The sequence below is a fragment of the Eurypyga helias genome, unplaced genomic scaffold (assembly GCF_000690775.1).
Source record: "Eurypyga helias isolate BGI_N326 unplaced genomic scaffold, ASM69077v1 scaffold12657, whole genome shotgun sequence".
In the NCBI taxonomy this organism is placed as follows: Eukaryota; Metazoa; Chordata; class Aves; order Eurypygiformes; family Eurypygidae; genus Eurypyga; species Eurypyga helias.
Window position 1 is genome coordinate 91,284 of NW_010263725.1, and position 21,604 is coordinate 112,887.

Below are 21,604 nucleotides of genomic sequence, written 5' to 3' on the forward strand. Positions count from 1 at the left end.
CGGACAGCTGAACAGGACCGCTCTGTAACTGAAACTGTACGTATAATCCTGCCTAGAAAGCACCTGATGTACGCTTCATCCTGCCTGGAACTTTTCCCTTAAAAAAATATTTTGTTAAAAAACACTATGATATGAGGGCGATTGACTATTTGGTTTCTTCTAAGTAGATGCTCTTAAATTAATGCATATAAATAATTTGTATTTAATTTCCTCCCTTCCTGTTTAGCAAAGCATCGAATGCACAGATCTCGTTTCCCCTCCCACAATCCCCACACAAAGTCACTTGGTCAATACTGAGTCTCTTTGCGTTTCGTTTTTTAAGACAAATTGTGCCTCTCGCTCTGACTTGGCCACGGGGCTCATGGGCAGAAAGGCCGTGTTTTCACTCGCGCTGCTCTCTGCTTCTACGCTCGCCAGTTCATAGTCCTCCGACCGCCTTGCGTCCGTCAGAATCCGAATCTGCTCCTGCACAGTTTCTAGCAATATTTTCACTTCATGTTGTTCTGCTATAAGACAATTACTGACTGGGGAACTCACATTGACAAGTTCGGCTGAATAGGAGTTTTTGCACCACTTGATGCCTGTTACTTCAGAAACATTTTGCATCTGCATGCAGGCTTCGTCCAAGCCCACAGACGGGATGATAGGAACAGAGTTGGCCCTTGAAGATGAATAGCCGACCAAGTCCTTCTGATCCACGTTATTAAAATAAGGGGTTGTCTCTCTTGAAGGCAGTTGCATATTTATTGAAGTATTCTGAGGAGTTTTTAAACCACTGGATGAATACCTGGAAAGAGTAAAAAGAAGTTTTTTTGTTGTACATCAAGTGCTCAGATGCAACCAGCAGCAGGGATGCTGTATGAGATTCAGTGAACCGTGCTGAAAAGATACATCGCATTTTTCCTTCACACTAGGAGCACTTGGAAATAGTGTGGCCCTGGGGAAAACAACAGACTCTGCAGACCTGCTTTTGATTCTCGGATCTGCTGGTGGCAAACCACTGCTTTGCTCACAGTCTCATTTTGCCCACTGGTATATTAGGATAATGACAACTCCTTTTTAAGAGATTTCAGGAGTTATACTGTATTATTAAATTTCTTTGAAATTAAATTTGAAATTCCATTCCTAACTGGGGAAATGGCTTGATGCTTTCTGCAATATCAGAACTCTCGATGTCAAAGAGCTATTTTAGGAAAACACTTAAAAAAGGTGCAGGAAAAAAAAACTTAGGCAAAACATGGTTGTGTAGTCTTTACACAGAAATGATTGCCTATGCTCCCCTTCAAACAAGCAGAGCATCTAAGTGCAGCATACCTCTGAAAAACAGACGTGTTTTTCAATAGCCCATACTCCTAATGTTGGCTTGTTTTCTTAGAACTCAGCTGCAAATAGAGCTAATATATTGGACTTGAGCAAATGTCTGTGTTTTCCTGATATTGTAATCCTGTGTTTTAAAAAAAAATCTTTTATCCTCCATTAATACATATCGTACCACGATTTTATTTATTGTGAGGACACTTTGGTGAATTTTTGTCACCATTTCCTTTTTTTTTTCTTCAAAGCCAAAATCCTTATTCTGCAGAGAGTGTGTTTTCATTCACAGGAAATACTTAAAACATATAAACAGAAAGTATACTAAATATAAAATAAAGGAAACAATGGTAAAATAAAAAGATGTTTCGCATCTGAGAAGTATTATTACTAGAAATTTGTTGCTCTTAGAGTTACTATATCTACTAGTTGTGATAGCCAAGGACAGACATCACCTCAGTACTGGAATATATTTTATTTATAAGCGCCTTTGTGATCCTATCACTATTTAATAAGGCAAGCTAATGGTGAAGTCTAATTAATTTTCTCCATGGATGAGGAAAGCAACATTTATATCTGGTGTGGAAGCAGGTGCTTTGAGCTCTGACCTGAAGGGTATTTTTCTGAAAACTGCTTATGCTGGCTGGACTTCACCAGTGATATCCTTCTACTCACATGTGCCTTGCTGCTTTTTGGCATTAGCAAAAAGCGAACTAAGGAAAAGACAGTGAATTGCATGAAACAGCCATAGTGCAACATTAGCGCAGAACGCTAATTAACTGGAAAAGCTTCCTTAGACCCCATCCTCCTGGAGAGCTGTCAGCCAGGAGAGAGAGGAGGAGATATCTTTAGGCTCATTTCCAGCAGAGCGCCACTGACTTGTAATTAACTCGTCCATGGCGGCACTGTGTTTGTACAACTGCGTGACACATTAACCCGTACACGTGCACGCATGCAGTTCTCTGCAGCCCTGTACAACTCCCCAGGCATCCCCAAAAGACCAGAAAACATAGCTGGGAGCTCTGCGATAACGGGGAGGTGTTGTGATCTTTGTCGCTATCTGATGGAAAGAGATACTGCTTTAGGAACTGGGACCCAGGAGAACAATACAGTAAGCGGCTTTTTTGGCTATGTGCAGGAACTCCTTGTACAAGATATACAGCCGCATTTATGTTTTAGTCTGAGCCACCTGAGACTCAGCTTTTGGTTAATTACATTTGCACTAGGCTTAGACACACTTGTAGCCATTCATAGTGGGCCTCTGCAGAACAGTTTTCAAGAATCAGTATGAATTAAATACTGATCAGGGATATTATTCCCGAGGGAGGAAGGACAACTAAAAAAAAAAAAAAGAAATGAAAACAAAACAGTGCAGACCTTTGGGTTGTGCCCATTCTTGTTTCCTTTGCTTATTATATAATTGTTCAAACGACTATAGCTGGAGAGATCGCATCAGTTGCATTATTCCCTTTTTTGGTAATTCAGGCCCTAAATATATTCTGGGCTGCACCCTGAAAACAAAGGGAGTGAATGTTTTTAATGAATTTCCATGCAATGGATGTATTATATGGATGATATATAAGCAAAACCAAGAAAAGACTGATTTAAAATGGGTTTGGTGAGAAAACAGTAACATTTGCCAATTCCATAACAGAGATTCAGTTTTTCTTGGTATTTTGAAAACTAATTGGCAGCAACACTAACATGTAACGCAATGCTGCAGATTTCCATAATATTTTTTGAAGTACAGACAAACACACCGATTTTATGCCAGAATTACATGGTTCTGCCTTGTGCACACAGGGCTTTCAAAGTAGGACTGAGGTTGAATTAAAGCACATACACTGTGTGCAATAAGACTGGTATTAAACTAGTAGGAATATTACATCTAAACCATGTGAGACTCAGCTTTTGGTTAATTACAAACTGATCCATGCTTCGACTTATGACACCAGGCTGCTGCTGTTTTCAATAGACTGAGAATTAGACCTATAATTGCAGAATCTTAATTACATTTTCCTATAATTTACTTTCCCAGAACTGTAGTTCCTCCTAAAAAAGATAACTAGGGTTTTTTATCTGAAAAAATAATTTGTCTGAATAAATTAATTCATGTGCATGTATTTCAAAGTGCAGCTCTCTCTTCCCCCACCCTCTACCTAAAACCAAGCAAAAAGAGAAACTCAAACATTTATATATATGCAACAGTACTTAGGTTATACTCATACAGTATTTAACAGTAAATTAAAGAATAAAACTGAAAGAAGCATAATAATTTTAGTGCCTCCTTAAAACAGCTATTAGAGACAGACAGAAGGAATTGGATCTTAAAATACAAACTGGCATTATAGCTTTGCTATAAGCCCTATTGAGATAGGTGTTCAGTCTACGAGTCTGATGACAAGGTCCGCTAAGGTAAGTGGGAGTCATTCCAGTGGCATTGCCAGGCTTTGGTTCAGCCTTGTAAGGACATACACCTACATATATACCCCTCCATTTTCTACCTGTAGATATGACACACTGGTCTTGTATACATAAACACATTTGTACCTGTATATGTCCACATTCACAGGCTATAAGGCACTACTTCTAACACATCAGACCATGTACTGCCAACAGCCGTTGCATGAAACCACTGTTCACTTAACTGCCTGTAAACTCGTGCAGTCCCATGAGGGACTCGATCAGTCTCTGAGATGTGACTGGCATGGACATGATTTGTTTTCTTTAAGCCCAACCTTCCAATCAGGTTTTCCTATGCCTTCAAGTAGCAGAGTGATTAAATAACTGATATTAGCTGTATTTGACTCAAACTCTGCAAATATTAAATCCTGTTGCAAAAATGAGAGCAGATGCTTCTTGAAGGCAGCAAAAACCTTCTTCTCAATGTGCGATGGGAAGAGGAGCACTTTTGCAGGACTTGACAAAAGCTAAGCAGGTAAATCAGCCTCTTTTCTACAAACAGAAACATACAAAATCTGACTAAACTTCAGCCAGAGCTGCTGATGGATGAACTTCAGAAGGCCCACAGAATTGGAGAGGTAACTCACTTTGATTTGATTCCCTGCAGGGAAAGATGGAGGTTAAAAGGGAGAAGAAAGAAAGGAGTGTAACTTCAGCACAGAACAAGGGAACTTTTCATTTGGGCTGGAAATCTAATAAGCATACCAACACAACGAAACTAGCAGATACTTAGATGCTAAAAAGCCAGCTTATTTTGGGGAAACCTCTTCCTAAGATAGAAAAATTAGTGAATTATTTTTTATTTTTGTTCAGAGATAAGATGAGTATTTATATTTTGCTTGAAGAAATTACTTCATTGCTGCAAAACAAAATGACTTGCAAAACATTTTGGCACATTTAAAAGTCTTCATTTTCATTAAAACCATCACCAGTAAAACACCAAAAAATTCATTTTACTTTCATACCTGAATTTGACATTTTAAAAATTCATTTCCACGGGTACTAGTTGAAGACCTTTGGCATTGTATCTGTGATACACACACTGCTGTGACTCGTCACAACATCACCTGTTGATGCACTCAGAGGACTCCTTCAGAGAAGGTCCCATCGCTAGGGTAGATATTGGGAAGGTCAAATTCTATAGGCATCCCCAGCACACAAAATATGGATGAAGTGCTTCAGTGGACTGAGACCAGAAGGGGTCACAGTCCAGTTCAAATATCAACCTTTTGCAGAACATCAAATTCAAAATACAGGCTAGTACATGATGATACTTGTAATGTCACGCACTGACTTCCTGGAGAAGACTAAATGCACCTACCCACAGGACAGCTTTGCTGTCTTCTCCCTCACTTCTCAACCTAGGAAGAGGTTGCAACACACTCCAGAGTCTGAGTTACAAGATGCTGTTGATGAGAGGGAAGGCTGTTAGCCTGTCCCCTTCAGAAAGGGTTGCATTCCGAGTCACAGTTTTCATAGGGAATTATACACACATTATCTTAAAAATGAACAGGAACATATTTACTGCAAGAAGTAATAAACAAGTTTTTCCTTAGAAGCAGCAAACAGTAAGAAAGAAAGAAGTATGAGACAAATTTGTACTTGTTAAAAGAAGTCAGCAGACACCCACATCTTCTGTCACTTTGCTTTCTCTCTTCCAAGGTAAGTCCTGTTCTTGGTCTGTCTCTCCTAATTCTGTGGCTGCCTCTGTTAGGTAGATTCAGCTACAAAACCGTGAGCTAAATTCCCCTCTCACAGCATACCCCAGACTGGGCAATCCTGCGGCAGGTTGGAAAGTGTGGTGAGGGGGGAATGTGTGACTGTGTGTGTGCCCACGTGTACAGCGACACACATGTGCAACGACGCTTATTCTTGGTGGTCAGTACTGGTGGCTGTCACTTCCCAGGAGGTCAAAGTGGACAGTGATAACAGGTCCTTTCTCACTGGAGGAAAATGAAGCATGTAGGTGACCTCAGTTCTGTGCTTCATAAAGTCAGTTCCCATACCAAAAGGTACGGCTGCCTTCTCACAGTGCAGCTCTAGGTGCTCAGGAGCACTTCTGAAATTCAGACCTTATGTACAGCTGGAGCTCACATTCAATATTCTAATACGATGAATTAAAAAAGGAAAAATATTGGATTCTTTGTGCATTTTCAAAGACAAACCTGTGTGAAGGGATCGGTCTTCGCTCTACAGCAAACACACTTTGCAATGTACATAGATTTATTTAAAAAACCATGAAAGTTAGACTTCTGAATTATTTTCTCTTATCTGCCCAGTGCTGATGGAAAAAAGAAACGTTACTATAACATCATGGCGCCACTAGGAAAAATATCAGTTATGAAGAGTAGCGTTGTCAGTCACTTACAGTTTGTTCTAATCACTCCTTCCACAGCCTTTGAAAGGCTTAAAAAAAGCAGCCAAACAAAGAAAACCATATTACCTTCAAAGAGCCAGTACTCTGTAAACATTCGTCTGCTTTCAGTACTATAAACCCCGGATCCACAGTAAACTACAACAAGGTTGGAAGGACTGCAATGGCGAGGCATATTAACCATGTAACAGCAGTCACTCACAAATGGGCTCCGTTGTATTACTTACCCGTGACAAGGTATTGTGTCCTGGTCTGTGATCCTTGACTCTTCTAGCTGTTGATATGCTGGTCCTGTAATTCCATTGAACCTACCCCGAGGTAAGGGAGGAGTCCTCCGAAAGGCATTTCTATGTAGCATCCCACTTTTTTGTCCTGGGCTGCAGCATGAAGAGAGACTTCTAGGAATAACACCAAGAATACAGTAAAAATTATCACAGCAAAAGCATAAACTTCTGCAAAATAAAGATTCAGGATTAATAACTCATGGATGACTCTTTTTATAAACTTTGTTATGGCAGTCCCTGACTTAAGTAGAAATTCTCTATGGAAATATAATACTATAATCCACAGTTAGCTGCTGTTTATGCCATATTTAATACATCCCCTCTGTTCTAGGAGTGAAAATAATTGCCTGGTATATTAAATGTTTTCTTCTACTTGATGATGCTGCATACCATAATCCTGCTATATAGAGCTGACTCCTCAGACAGTATACACAAGCAGCACAGCTCCATCATACCCACAGCTGAGCTCAACATCAGAGCCCATTATATCACCTATCAGCCTACGAGGTGCTGCTTCCTGATACAGCAACATTAAATTGGGAGAAAAATATAAGTGAAGGATATCTGTTAAGCTTATGAACTGCAGCTTGAAGAAACCATCCATGACACAAGTTTTCTCCACAATGAACGAGATTTCTTTTCTATATTGTTTTATTCTTGTCTTATATGCAGATTGATTTCTTGTTTATATACATTGATAAATACTGTGTTGTTTCTTTATGCGATATAACAGAAACTTGAGTATGATAAAAACAAGTAATATTTTCAAAAATTGCTTTTGTAAACATTTTTGTAGCGTTTTGGATGGAGAACGGATTTTTTCCATTTTGTGCAGGAATTGAAAGGTATCTAGAATCCATAGCTTTGGTATACTAACCATAAATTCAGTGGTTGCTAATGCAAAAATAAGGGAACACAGAATTGAGGCAAGACATGACCTATTTCGACTGTTAACAGGTCACAGTACTGCATGGCGTGACTGACTATTCATTTTCCAGCTACTCCTATTTCTTTTGACATCTCCTGGGTCAAATGTGTATGTATTACCTAATATTCTGTCACACCCATAATGGTATTTTAATATAGGTTTTGTAGATGCATTTGAAGACTTATTATTTTTGCTTACATGAATAACTTCAATTTCTGATACAATGCAGCTATGCAAAAGACTTTTCATGTGTTTGCTTCTCTTTTCCTATTATAACGTGACTTAAAAGCAATCTGCCCTTTATACCTAGTGGGAACCTTATTTATATTTAGGGCCACATCTACTCCCAAAGCAATTCTTGCTTCGACCAAGTATCTTGGACAAATCCTCTTGGAGTGTACATTTCCATTAAAACCAACCTTTCCTCCCTGAAGTCAAAACATAAGTAATAAATTCAACAGTCTCTATCCTATTGCTCAGGCTTGCAGTGTTCCATCACAGTCTCCACTCTGTTCCCTTTCACACTTTTACTTTCCTGGTGCTTTATAATTGAAAAGATCAATAACCCATACCAATAGCACTCCCTTAAGGATTTTCAATGCTTCCTTAAACAGATTTTTCCATAGCTATTAAGGAGGCTGTGAAAAAACTTTGTTAAAAAGTTCTGGCCTTTCAATTGTGAAGTCTGAATTCAAGCTGTGAGTTACAGTTCATATTCTGTAAAATTACACTACTGCATCAGAAAACAATCGACAGTTTCTGCTCAGGAGAGTCTGAGATTATTACAGCAGGGGATCTTAAAAGATTCAGTTGAATGAATAATTTGTGATGGCTAATGAATTTCAGGCTTTTTTATTGATTGCAGTATATTCATCAATGTACTGCAAAAGTCAACAAACTGATTAACTTAACAGACTTTAGACTGGTCACAAATATTTGATACTAGGAAGGCATTGTTTAATTGTGATTGGTTTGATGCCCTTGCCCACCTTCCTTGGTGGATCCACATGCAAATTCACAAAAGCTCTGCATTTGTAATAGACGTAATTGCAACACATACAGATATACCTGAGGTAATCGGTGTTAAGAGCAGTGAAGATGGATAGGAATGACCTATCTAGACTTCTTTCAACTTGCACTGAAGCTCTTGTTGCTCCATCTAACACTAGACACTACAGGCTGCTAAAAGTGCCTGGGTTAGCTAGCCTGAAGGGATATGGCATATGCCAACATGTCCTGCAAGCACAGCAGCTCCAGCATGGACATAGCTTAAGCAAATGATTCATTGGTAATGCGGGGTTCTTAGGTTTTTCACATTTCTGACAGAAAAAATGGAGGGGAAAATGAACAAAAATCATTTTTGGTCAAAACAAATTTACAGGAAAGGGCCAGGAAATATTTAAACAGTGCAGTTGGAAGCTGCAGGATAACGCACATTTCTTGAAGGATCAAAGACAGTAAAGATAGTAACAATATTTATTAAAGCTCTATGAAAAATTAACTCCAGCATAATACAGCTTTTCCTTCACAAAACTACTAGGAACAGCAGCATACTCTTCCTCCAAAAACATTAACACAGCCCCTCTCAGGCCTCTGCTCTAATGCTGATGTGAAGTGTTCCTCTGTCTGAGGCAGACAATGCTTTTTGGATTTCTTCAGGGAATTTGCCCTCCTTTATCCACAATTAGGGTTCCTTCTTCCCTGCACTCCAGTCTAACTGGGTAAAAGAAACCAAGCCCACGTAACTGAGCTGTTCAATAAAACAGACCAATATGGAAAGCTGTAGCAGATATGTCTTTAAAATCCATTAATCAGTTATTCCAGAATAACAAATATCAGAATATGCTTGAACTGGTTCACAAGTAATGCATAAACTAGGGAGAAATATAGTTCTGATAAATTAATGATTTGAAAGAAGTAATTCAACCATCTCTAAAGACAGTTAATTAAGAACCCGGGATTCATTGTTGAAAATTGTTTTGTGCAGAAATTTTCTTTAGGTTGAGCAACTGGATAAAAACAAAGTCTGTCTCAGCAGGCGGAGTGTTCTCTTCTCAAGGCACATACACATCTCCCAAGTGCAGTTAACTGTGTTCATGAAGAGGAGAAGACTTGCAGAGAATTTACAGTAATTCTGGGAATTCTCCTGTACTCCATCTTATTTAATTACTAAACAAAATTGATTATACATCACATCATGAAAAAAATCAGAATTCTCTTAATAAGTACAAATGGAACCACAGAAATAATGCTTATAGCCATGGTTTTGTGTATATCTATTTTATTTATTCTTTCGCCTTTTTCCTGTTTGTAATTCATGTAAAGAAAGATGCAAAGTTGAGGGAGGAAGAAAAGTTCTAAAATTGACTGTAAATACTTTGTCTCTGTACCTGTAAAACTACACAGAGAGGCACATTATACGACATAACAGTATTACCTAGTGATCACGAGATGCAAACTTTAGTGTTGAAGACATGAGGTTTGTCCTTGCAAGACACAACCTGGAAATACATACCCCAATGACAGCTAGCTGCCAGCCAGTGTCTTCTGATGTTCCCTAGGAGCCACATTTTTAGGCTACATTAGACAATCTACTGCTAACATTTGTACGGATCAACTATTCAGACTTTCAACCAATTTTCAGTTTTAATAAAAAGGCTATGTTATACCTGAGAACATGGGCATCTCTCAGTAAATACCATGCACTAATAACAAGGCTGTATCTTGAGGTCCTTTTGCCAGATTGTTTACAAGAATGGCACACAGTGAGTGCATCTCTGTTGGACCCTGTCTTATAGATGACTCCCCAAAGGAGGACGTTTGGGGCTTCAACAAAGCTGTATGTGATTAAAAGACTAAGATTGTAAGGAGAATATCATCTCAAAAAAGCCATCACATAAGAGAATTGAACTTCATAGTTTTATCCTTCTTTCTCTATAGCGTCCTGTATCCCAAGTATTTACACACTACTCTTGCCCATGCCTTTGCACAGTCTCAGTACATGATTACTGTCCAGGAAAACATCTCATCTACAATGGTACGATGACCTGTGTCTCCTAGCTTGTGTTTATAAACCATTACAGCTGGACAGGTTCCCAGCCTAGGTGACGGAGTGGGACTGTAGCCTGCTGTTTGCAAAAATCTCTTCTCCCTTTGCATGTGTAAGAGAAGCTTTCCAGCAGCCAGCCTACACTTACAAATCTACTCTTGATTTCTGAAATGGGAGCATTGTTGCTTTCATTATATATTCGTGTATTCAGGAATAGCATGTGTCAGGGCTGAGGACTTTGCAACTCTACATAAATCCTTCAACACTACATGGATCACCATCCCTGTTCCACCAGGTAGATACATACAATAGGAAAAGGGAACAGAGCATTTGAAGGTACCTCAAATTCGGTGATCTACCGTAACTTCATCATGTACTTCCTTGCAGTGCAATGATCAACCTTCATCCTAAGACTACTATGATATCCAGGCTACTACTCCAGAAGGTTGTTCTATATTGAAAACTTTCAGGATTCTTTTCTGTTTAAAATTATTTACGATGAGTATATATCTATTTGTCATATGTGACACAATACCCCTCCATTTTAAAGGTCTTTTACTTCTTGTTATGCTTTGTCTGATGTATTTATAAAGCATCACTCATATACTCTTTTCAGTCTTCTGAACTGAAGACGGAAATGAGACAGACTCTGACACTTTCTGTATAACACAGATTATTCATTCCTCATGTTAGCTCATGAATGCAATTTGAGTCCAAAGTAATCAGGAGGCCATTTTAACCAGGTGAGATAATAATGGTGTATTCTCATGCTATATTCAAATGAAGTGAAAACAGTGCCTCATGAAGTGGCTTTAATGTTTCTGACTTTCTGATGGAAATGTCTTGATTAATACTTCCCCTCATCTCATTTATCTTTTGCACAGCTGCATCACTTTGCAGCTCCGTTAACCTTTGACCAAGTAGTATATACTGAAACTTTTCTTCCTCATTTGTTTCTTAAATTGTTATTAGTTTCCAAATACCTGATCTTGTATTTAGTACTGCTGAGCTTCAATCCACCTCACCACTCGTTATTTACGTCATTCTTTATATCCAGATCCTTATCTGTACTGTCTTTCAACTATTTTTAGCATGTTCCAACATTTTTTGCACAAAAGCATTAAACAAAATTTATCCCCACTGTTGACTAATTCTTTGAGAGCTTCACTAGTGCTCCACTGATAAATGTCTTCAGCTCAGCACTTACCTGCTCAATGTAACTAATTACTATCTCACTTTTAACCCCCTCTGTGTATCTGCATTGCAGTTTTTCTGCCTCTCCCAGCTTTCTTCTATTAAAGGTGTTAGACACGTGTGACTTGTTGACTGAGGCTGTGTAGAGATCTAGCTCACCTACACCAAATACTGAGAAAGACACCACTGCAGTGTTGCAGAAACTGCTGCTGGTAAACTTCATAACAATTTTTAGCCTTTTTAATATCTACCCAAAGAATCTGCTTCCCCCACATTTGTCCTAAAGCCCTGACTAGTCTAATCCAACCTAACAAATCTTCAGTTCCTTCAAGAAATTTTTCCTCTTCCTAAACATTTGACATTCATTATTTCATCATCACATGGCACAGCTCAAATTTTGATAGATTCTGCTACCATTTTCATGGTAACAAATTTCATGAGCCAGTTCTCCTTCCAGACTTCTTTGACCAAGATTAACCAGACCATCTGGACTTGAGGACTTTGATTTCTGCATTTTAACTCCACTTTGACCATAGTAATGTTTATTTTCAAATATTTGATTCTATTCCCATTCTACTTTCATCCTCAAATAATCATCCTGACTGAAAAATGAAATTAATTAATTCAGGATTGCCCTAACTGCTTCATATATTATCTCTTTCCCAACATCAGCTTTGCTTCTTCCCGTATAGTACAGCTAGAACAATTGATTGCTTTCAGTCTTACCAGTAATTCTTAACTCTCAATGGTTCCTGGAAACATTCACTTCAAGCATGACTTCTTGCCCTCTGTGATGTAGTTTGTTTCTTTCCCTAAAAAACCCCATTCCTTTTAGGCATTCTTTTTAGCAATTTTCTCCACAAAACTTCCCTTGAGAAAATATCAGAAATTTCCTTGAGAAAATTCTCCCTTTCAGGCTTCTTCTCTGCCTTTACGTTTTTAGTTACTTTAGTTTATCATTATTTGTTCTTTGAATTTCAGTAGCCTTATCTACAAGACTACTTTATTTTTTCTTTCATTTTAAACTGAATCAATTCTATTGGAGGCATAAAGAGTAAAATGCTTACTAAATTTAAAAAAAAAAAAGTTTTTTTACCATGGTTTTCCTCATGCAAACACAAATAATTTTATATTTTAGAGTAAGCTTATTCTATTTTGGGTTTTTTTTGTAAGACAATGCAACTGCTCGAGGCTGAAAGCCTCTATGTTTGGCTTTCATCATGGTATTCTCTGACATGAATCCTTCTAAAATCAATAATGATTCAGTCAATGAATGAAAGTCAGGATGACTAATTACCAAGAAAACTGGTATTCAAAGGGATCACAATTCAACCCCATACTTAACAAAACTCTAATTTCTTTCTATTTGTTAGAAATTAAGACACTACAGGTTTTCTTCGAACTAAAATTAACAGATAATCCAAGATGAATTTCTGACCACACTGTATACTTTACAGGAAGTTTACTAATTAAACACATTTGTTATTTTCCAGTTCTGACACTAATAAGAGTTGTTTTACATATAAAAGCAAACAATGTAAAACCTCTCTAACATAGTAACAGTTAATAATAAGGAAAAATATTTTAGAAGTAAGATTCAAATTTTCAATTAAATCTCTGCAGTTAAATTCTTTGCATACAGCTGAGGTTGGTAGAAAAAGAAAACTGCTATTGTCTAGTAATCTGAGTGAAATAACTAGAAGATCTCTGTCGGGCCAAATTTGCATTGGATTTAGGGACTAGAAAAAGAAAGCTCCTGATATTAAGAGATGTGTTTTTCAAGGACACATCATTAGTGTCCTTGAAAAAACAAGCAGAGAAAGCAGGTCTGGACATGGAACAAAATATTTCCATAGCAAGCAGAAATAAAACAATAATACTGTCTAACAACAGCATAAAACAGACAACCTGCAGAGCTGCTGTAATTTTTCCAGGCTTGCGCCAGGTTTGGAATGTAATGAAGGGATGTTTAGGACAAAATGTATCACAGTAAAAAAGAGAAATTTCCTCATTTGGCCACATTGAACATTATTTATAAACTAAAAAAACCCAAGTAAATTAAGAAGCTGTCACATGCTGCATAAATTACAGACTTATAAGTCTTAAATGTTCAAATCTGTTGCATATTTTATAAAGCAATGGCCTTGTATAATAAATCTTAAGTTATAAAATTACAAGAAGAAATCTTTATAAATTAAGCTAGTCATTCTACATCTTAAACCAGTTCTGAAGCAGACTCTTAAGATAGTATGGTGCTTGACATCTGCAAATAAGATGACTCTTAGTTTGGCTGGTCTTTTTTGTTGTTGGTGGTGGTGTTTTTTTGTTTGTTTGTTTGTGGGTTTTTTTCCTTGGGAAAGAGCGATTTTGTGTGTGAATGTGTTAAAATTAGCAATCTGGGATTCTAAATTAGTTCCCTGTAAATTCAGTGTGACTTATTCTGCAGTTTCCCTATGTAAAACAGGACATTTAGAGAGTTATTCAGCTTTTTAGGTGACATTCATAAACAGAAGAAATATTTTCAGACTTCAATTTATTTCCACATTTTTACACTTAGGTAATGTCATGCTACAGTACCTAAAACATTTCAAACTTGGATAGTGCAATCATAATACTAAAAGTAAGGGAATGTCCCTGTTTTTTTCTTGAACTTAACCTTTTAACTAAATGGAGATAAAATTCACCCCAGAATTTCCATGGAAAGTATCCTAGACAATAGTTCAATAGTTCATGTATGTTCAGTAAAATGATTAAGTATATTTTGAAAATCTCTGTGTGATAATGAATAAGCCCTAAGAAATGGATCTGACGTGACAGTTGGCATTATTTTTTCATGCCAAATTAAAAGCTTAAAAAAGGCAAAGTAGATTGGACCCAAATATCCCTTCCTGGCTCATATGCTGCACTTTGGTACGTTAAGCAAATAATTAATTCAAAATAGAAGGAACATGCAGCTGACTGGGGGACTGCAATGAAAATGCACCAAAACCTACAGAAGCTAGATCATAACCTCATGCAATCCCAAACTTTTTTTTTTTTTAGTAATTTAAAGAAAAAAATATCCTTTTGATAAATAAATCCTCCCCTCCAGATTATCTAGCTAAAAAATTTCTGAATTTATTTTTCTCAGCCTTTTTTCTCTCTGTGTGGTCTGGACCAGACGTTACCACTGCCATTCCACACTATTGCTTATACTTGGCATAAGTTCGGTTTCTAGTCCCGTAATGAAGCATCTGCACTCTTTTTCATCCAAAAAGGCTATAAGCAGAATTCTAATCCAAATGTCATCCAGTGATGGGTGACTTTCCTCTTTTATTCCTCTTGGAAACAACCATCCAAACTTTTTAAAGAGTAGTTTTCAAAGGCCACGATGTGTTCATAAATAAGTCATTATTCATTTCAAGTATTACTTGTTTAAAGAAAACAGTAAGAAAGGCTTGCAGCCATGTCTTTCTGCAGCAAATGAGTCGTTAAATTCATGAACATCGATAAGGAAAGTCTTGTTTTGTTGTAGTTTCTCAAACTACAGTTGTTTCATGCACCAGTCTGTGTCTACAGCTGGAACGGTGTCTTTAAATACTTCCTCTAGGACTTGGACAAAACATAGCTAAAATAGGTGAGTGTTCTTACTGCCTTTTGTGTCTGCAGCTAAGAAAATGCTTGGACATCTGCTTAATGAGTCGGCTGAGGCTCTGTTGGGACCATACTACCCCACAACTCTCCTAGTCACAGGGCACAATAATCCTGCAGATGTATCAACAGTTCATGAATTCCCTCGGCAGCTTGCTGAATTTCCCATCAGAGAGCCGTTTGCTTACCTGTGTTGCTTGATGGGCTGGGTTCCTCTGTCAGGAGACAAGGCCTCTGGGAAAGACTGAGGGCCTGAAAAACTAGACTCCATAACTTTGTCCAGAATAGGCCCAGGATGCCTATCTGTTTTTGAATACTGTGGCACAGAGAATAAAATTAATTAATACACAAAAGACAAAGCACATTGTTGATAGCATTCAATCAGAATTCATATCAGAATGAGGAAGAAAGCGTTCTAATGTATTTTTAACCTAAAATCAGGCATTGCAAGTAATACATTCTTTCACTATTGTTTACATAGCAGAAAGTGACAGTACTCATTATCCCCACTACCTTCTTCACATCAAAATTCTGATGACTGCATGAGTAGCAAAATTACTGACGGAGCTGGCCATAATGATAGGGAACACTGAATTCTTTGACGAAAGTCTGGTTTTGTGGCTGTCCATGAGATCCCAAAACACATCTCAGAGGACGATCAACACCCTTTTGGGTCCTTTGGTGATTTCAGTCAAACACTGCTTTTATAAGCATGCATAACTATGAAAACCAACCTGAAACAGCGTTTGTATCAGCAGATAAGAAAAATATTTGAATCCTATCCATAGAGCCAGATATTTCTACTGAATAAGTTTGAAACCTTTGACTTTGGAGGATCTGTGCTAGTAAGTACAGTGTAAAGACAATCCTTGTGATGGTTGTATGTATAGGGCAGTCTCTGGGCACAGTGAGACACTACAGTCTGTAAAGTGTACACTGGACATGCACAAGAACAGATTTTCTTCTTGCTTTATGATTCAACTAGAAATTCAGCAAAAATTGTGCCTCTGATGCTGAATGGAGCCTGAACATCAAAGTATTAAAAAAGCTGCATTTTGGCTTGGAAGAAGAATCAATGTTAGTGGTTACTGGTCAATATCTCAGAGATATGAGAGGTTAACCCACATTTGCACTCAGTTGTGAAAAATTCTGCACCTGGCAGATTTTTTACATTGCATTACAATGACCCACCCTAAAACTAATTGATCTATTTTTCTCTAATCTATCACTTTCCATATTGAGTTTATACTTTTAGTACTAAATACCTAGATATCCATGTTATCTTTACAATAAACTGGTTTTGTGAAAGCTATTACATGATTAAATATTTTAAAAGAAAATACAAATTAAAATCATAATAATATAGAAGAAAATCACAGTGGTAAAAAATATCATGCTAGGATACAACAGCACAAACATATGGCAAAATCAAAAAGGAAAGGCATGAAAGATTACTCTCATTTAGAAATGGGTTTCATGCAATTTTAGTCCATCTACTCAGACTTCTTATGACCAATTTCTATAGATAAAATAACATCAGTTTTTTCTCCAATGCTTTTCTCCCTCTTTCTGTTGTGTGAAATACCCACATAAACAGGGCCAAAATCACTGCTTACGTGCTTCTGAAGGCAAAGCTGAGTGACAATAAGCAAAATGTTGCCACATGCATGAAATAAACACAACTGAAATAATGAGAAATCTATTCCACTCTTATTTCTTCTGGTTACCACGATCTTAGCTGTCACTTGTAAATGCTGTAGATAAACTATTCAGACAGAAGTATGATTTTTAAGGTACTCATGTCTGTGAAGGTTTTAAACTTTAATAGTTATACTGCCAGCTGCAGAAATGAAACTGTCTTTGATTTCTGACCTGAATATATCAATTTGAGCTATGTAAAGAATGGGTTGTTAGTACCAGGAAGCTATTTCTGTCCTTTTTTTGTGCTTGTTCATGATACTAAATTGAAGAACCGAATGGTTTATAAGACCATGAGTATGAAGTGAATCATTAAGTGTATTTAAAGATCAGCTGTGTAGTTTGCTACATCCGTGGTTAAGGTGCATGTGGGCTGGAGCAATGGTATAGAGAGTCTTTCCTCATCACAACTGAGGAAAACCAGGACCCCCAGAAGCTGCTGTGAGGCTGACCAGCATCTCCCAGGCACAGCCTGCAAAGGATATTTTTTCCCCCTAAGCAAACATTTCTTCTATGCCCTTTTCAGAGACACCACTTACCGATTACCACAACAGCCATAACATTAATTACAATGAAGACACGAATCAAAATTTAAATCGAGGGTGTGAATATCAAGAGAATTCACAATTTGAACAATGTATTTGAACTTATTTTTATGTATCACATTATTCATTTGTTTTATTAGGCTTAAACACAGTTGGGTTTATTCTCCTTAAGCTTAACCATAAGTGCCACACACCTTTCCTGAGATCATGTCTGGAGAAAAATATTTTTAGACTTCTGTGAGGAGTTTATAGCTGTATGTTGGTGCCCCCAGATGTACACTGCAAGATTACTCCCCATCCATATCCCAGTGGATTTCATCCCACTGCTTCCACAGCTGGGAGCCCTCTGACTGTTGTGAGCTGCTGAATACTCATCCAGGATGGAGAATAAGCTCTGAAACACTTCCAAGGGACTGTTCCAGTAGGTAGGTTGAAACCATCACTGAAAGCTTATGTGTATTACTTGTGGGGTTTTATGGTTTTATTGTCTTCTTGCTTAATTATTTGTGCTTATTTGAGCAATTACTGAGAAAAGCTGATGCATATGGCTAAATAAATTAAAGAATAATCATAGCATTTAAAAATAAACAATTTTGGAAATTTTCAATTTTTCACAGTTTCATGGAGAAAATCATCTGTTATGTACTATAACTCAAGTCTTTGACAATAAAATTCCACCACCCACTAGTTAATGCTAAGCCAATCTACAAAGGCAGCCTGGGCCAGGAGACAAGAAATCAGCCTCTGCCACTGACCTACTGTACAACTGTGAGCACATAATTCCCCTGCTCCATGCCTTGTATTATTCACTCTAAAATGTAGGATCCATGTATAACAAGAACCACTCAAGTGCTACAGAATAGCATGATGCTGCTGTCCTAGTATTATGGTAAACAAAACATCCATCCATTCCCCCTGGCTTTTCTTAGCTCTGCCTCTTCAATGATTTTCCCAAAATAGTAATAAGAAAAAGCCCAGAGACAAGTGTGGCATTGGAATAGAGGTGATGTGGGGTTCCCATTTGAAAAGGGACTGAGAAAACAGAAGGGTCAGCTTTAAATTACAGTCAGAGAGCGTACCTCAAGGACTTAAAGAGCCAGTGATTTTTCTGGATGTGCTGACCTTGCACGAAAGCCTGTCAGGTGGTATATTTAATGTCCTTACAGCTATTTCCATATGCTCTATGTTTTGTTGCTAACACTAGCTCTAGACAGAGGCCAGCAAATTCAAGTTTGGCTATTCTGGCAGATATTAAAGTGGTCATGAGATAAAAAAAAAGGGAAATGTGCTCTTGATCTTAGCTGATAGACCACATTGTAACTGAGGCAAAACTGCACAGTAACGTTTCAGAAGATTTAAATGTACCTGTTGTTCAACATATAACAATTTTTGTTGTTGTTGTATGGCATATCTGTCACATTATGACAATTTAAACACAGCCTCTAGTTGAGGTGGAAGAAGGGGCTAGTCATCAGGAGCACAATTAAGACTCATGAAGACTAGTGAATTACAAAAAACCCAGGAAGACCACAACATCTCCTCTTGCCCCTTGCACGGTGTATGAGGGGGCACAGAGCACTTGTCTTTCTAAAAAGGGCAGCTGAAAATAGCAATTTACTTCCTTTTGCCTATGAGGTCATCAAACAATTTGCTGCAGTCTTGTAGACCATATTCATTAAATATCTGTTGAAAACAATATAATCTCTGGGAAGGGTTACGTAACACAAGGAAGTCCTAGGTTTCATGCATTAGGTGAAATAAATCTGAATCTCCTGTGTACCTCAAAGTCCTTGCATTAAAAACCAGCACATATATCTCTTCCTGACTGAAGAATTGTAGCAAGGTTACCAGTACATTAGTATCTAAATCCAAGATGCTAGAAAACCTACCAAGAAATTGTGTGCTGTCTGAATATGTGGGAAAAGCAGTGGAGTTGAAGGAGATTCAGGAGAAATACTAGGAGCTGTGTTCAAAAAGATATTTATGAATCCTGCTTAGAGCATACAGTATTTTTTATGTTATTCGTATCCCTAACAAAATAATAGAATCGATACCTAGAGAAATAAGGCTTGGCACAGATGAACACAATTACCAGCTATGAGCAGCAGGAGTTCAGAGACAATACAGCTGTCCTGACAAAATCTAATCCTTTTTTTTTACCTTACAGAATCACGACTGAGCAGAGGAAGGAAGTGGAGGAGATGTACTGCATTTGAATGTGGGAACAAAAAATGTATGATACTTCAAAATATTGTAAGTGCAAACAAAACCTTTATTCCCTGCAATATAGCAAATGACAGGGAGGCATCCATGTTTTAACTAAAATAGCTAATTCTCCTCGCCTTCTTCCTCATCTCGGGATTGACAGTGTAGGGGCTGGGATGTGGCCATTCTTCCTTGCTTGTTGACCAGAGAAGGCAAATATCCCAATGAGAGTAACATCTTAAATGAAGGGAGTTCTAAAAAGCTTACATATATCAGTTGGCCAGCTCCATTTTTTTCTGAATATCCTCAAATTTTTTATCTGAATATCCTCCTTTTTTTCTTGAATATCCACATCTGAGAGCACAATCTTGCCCTTTGAATGTTTAATAAACTTGAGGAAATGTCCAACACTTCAAATCCATTTCCAGACACTGCCTTTTGAAATAAGAGTTGCTGCAAGGTAACCCCTATAGTTAGTCTAGGATGCAGCAGGAGAATTCTGATACAAAAGGAGAGTGTTTTAAAAGCAAACATTCAGAGCTTTTAACCTTGTGTATGGTTCTCATAATCACACTACTGTAAAGAAGCTTTAATTGGCATAACTACCATAAAGAAGCTCTAATTTGTATAGAGGTGGGATATCATGAGGACTGAGGTCTGAAGTCCTCTTCCTTCTGCAGTAATGTAAACAGCTGCAACTATAATGAGTTATGCTAGAGTAAAACGCAAATTTGTAATTCATTTTAATACTTGGTTCAAAATGAAACGTGGTTTTTCTGTTAAAAGCAATTTTGACACATTCACGTGACCTCTCTCAATTAAAAAAAGATTCAAAACTGGCTTTGAAAATGAGTAACGAAAAATAATTCTTTTCATAAAGTCCAGGAAATAGTAAAATGGTGAAAAAAGCAATGATAAGGAGAAAAAGTACTTCAGTGAGATTGGTCAAGCTTTTTATAGCCAAAAGCTACTTGAAACACTATCTGCTATACCCTGGGTCTCGGGAAATAAGTAAAATCTCTTTCTAGAGCAACACAGAATTGGAAAGACCCATGCATTCTTTATCAAATGCAGCAACCTCTGAGTCAAAATGCGATGGCTCTTTCAGAACAGACATTATTAGAATAGTCTAATATGGAACCTTATGCCACCATCCCCAAGTCTATACTAATGTATTCTTCTCTATAGAAGAAGAAAAAGCAGGGTAAAAAACCTGAAATCATCATCAGGTCCACTGAAAATAGGCAGGAGAGAAATATGGGAGAATCTTTTAGGGAAAGAGAGAGAAAGGTACAAGCAAGACAGCTTTACCATGTAAAAGGAGCACCTGGAGTGGGAAAAGAAGCTGCTTCCAGAATTACACAAATCAAAACACAAGACTGGAGGACTAATCTCCAGAAAACAAGCACCTTCATTTATTTAAGTTTCACTACTGGCTTCTGGAAACGAAGGCAAGATTTCTCCCCAGACACATGTGGTGGGAGCGTCAGATGGGAATCGCAGCGAGATCGCACCCAGGCCATGATGGGCAGAAAGGCGGCAGCACAGCCGCAGGAGCGCTCCCTCCCCACGCCCCTGCCTGGGCCCTTTCCCACCCAGCAGATACACCCGGGGCAGACCTCTTGTCGCTCATAGGGAGCCACTCTGCCATTCCAATGAAATACCATCTTTTCTGCTGCCTTGCCACACCCCCTGTCCTTCTTCTTCCCCTCCGATACGCCAAGTTTTGTAAATATTTCATGAACTACCTACATGCATTGCTGCACTAAAATCTTGCTAACAATAGAAACCATTATTACCCTGCACTGTAACATCCTGCACAAGGTCACTCGGTTTTTTTTCCTTTAGTATCTTTGCTCCCAAAATGAAAATGAATTAATGGCAAGGAGAAAACAGCTGCCTGCAAGCAGCCACAAGAACAAG

General features: G+C 37.9%; 1 protein-coding gene across 1 annotated transcript in view; it reads right to left on the bottom strand.

Moving 5' to 3' along the window:
* Window positions 1–279: 279 nt before the first annotated feature.
* The window catches only part of NRG3 (neuregulin 3), a 32,335-nt gene continuing 11,010 nt past the window's right edge, over window positions 280–21,604 (bottom strand). The window contains exons 4-6 of the mRNA XM_010156159.1: window positions 15,422–15,549; window positions 6,376–6,546; window positions 280–787 (exon numbers count right to left, since the gene is read on the bottom strand). Coding sequence (XP_010154461.1) covers window positions 280–787; window positions 6,376–6,546; window positions 15,422–15,549 — 807 coding nt within the window. The remainder of the gene's footprint in view (window positions 788–6,375; window positions 6,547–15,421; window positions 15,550–21,604) is intronic.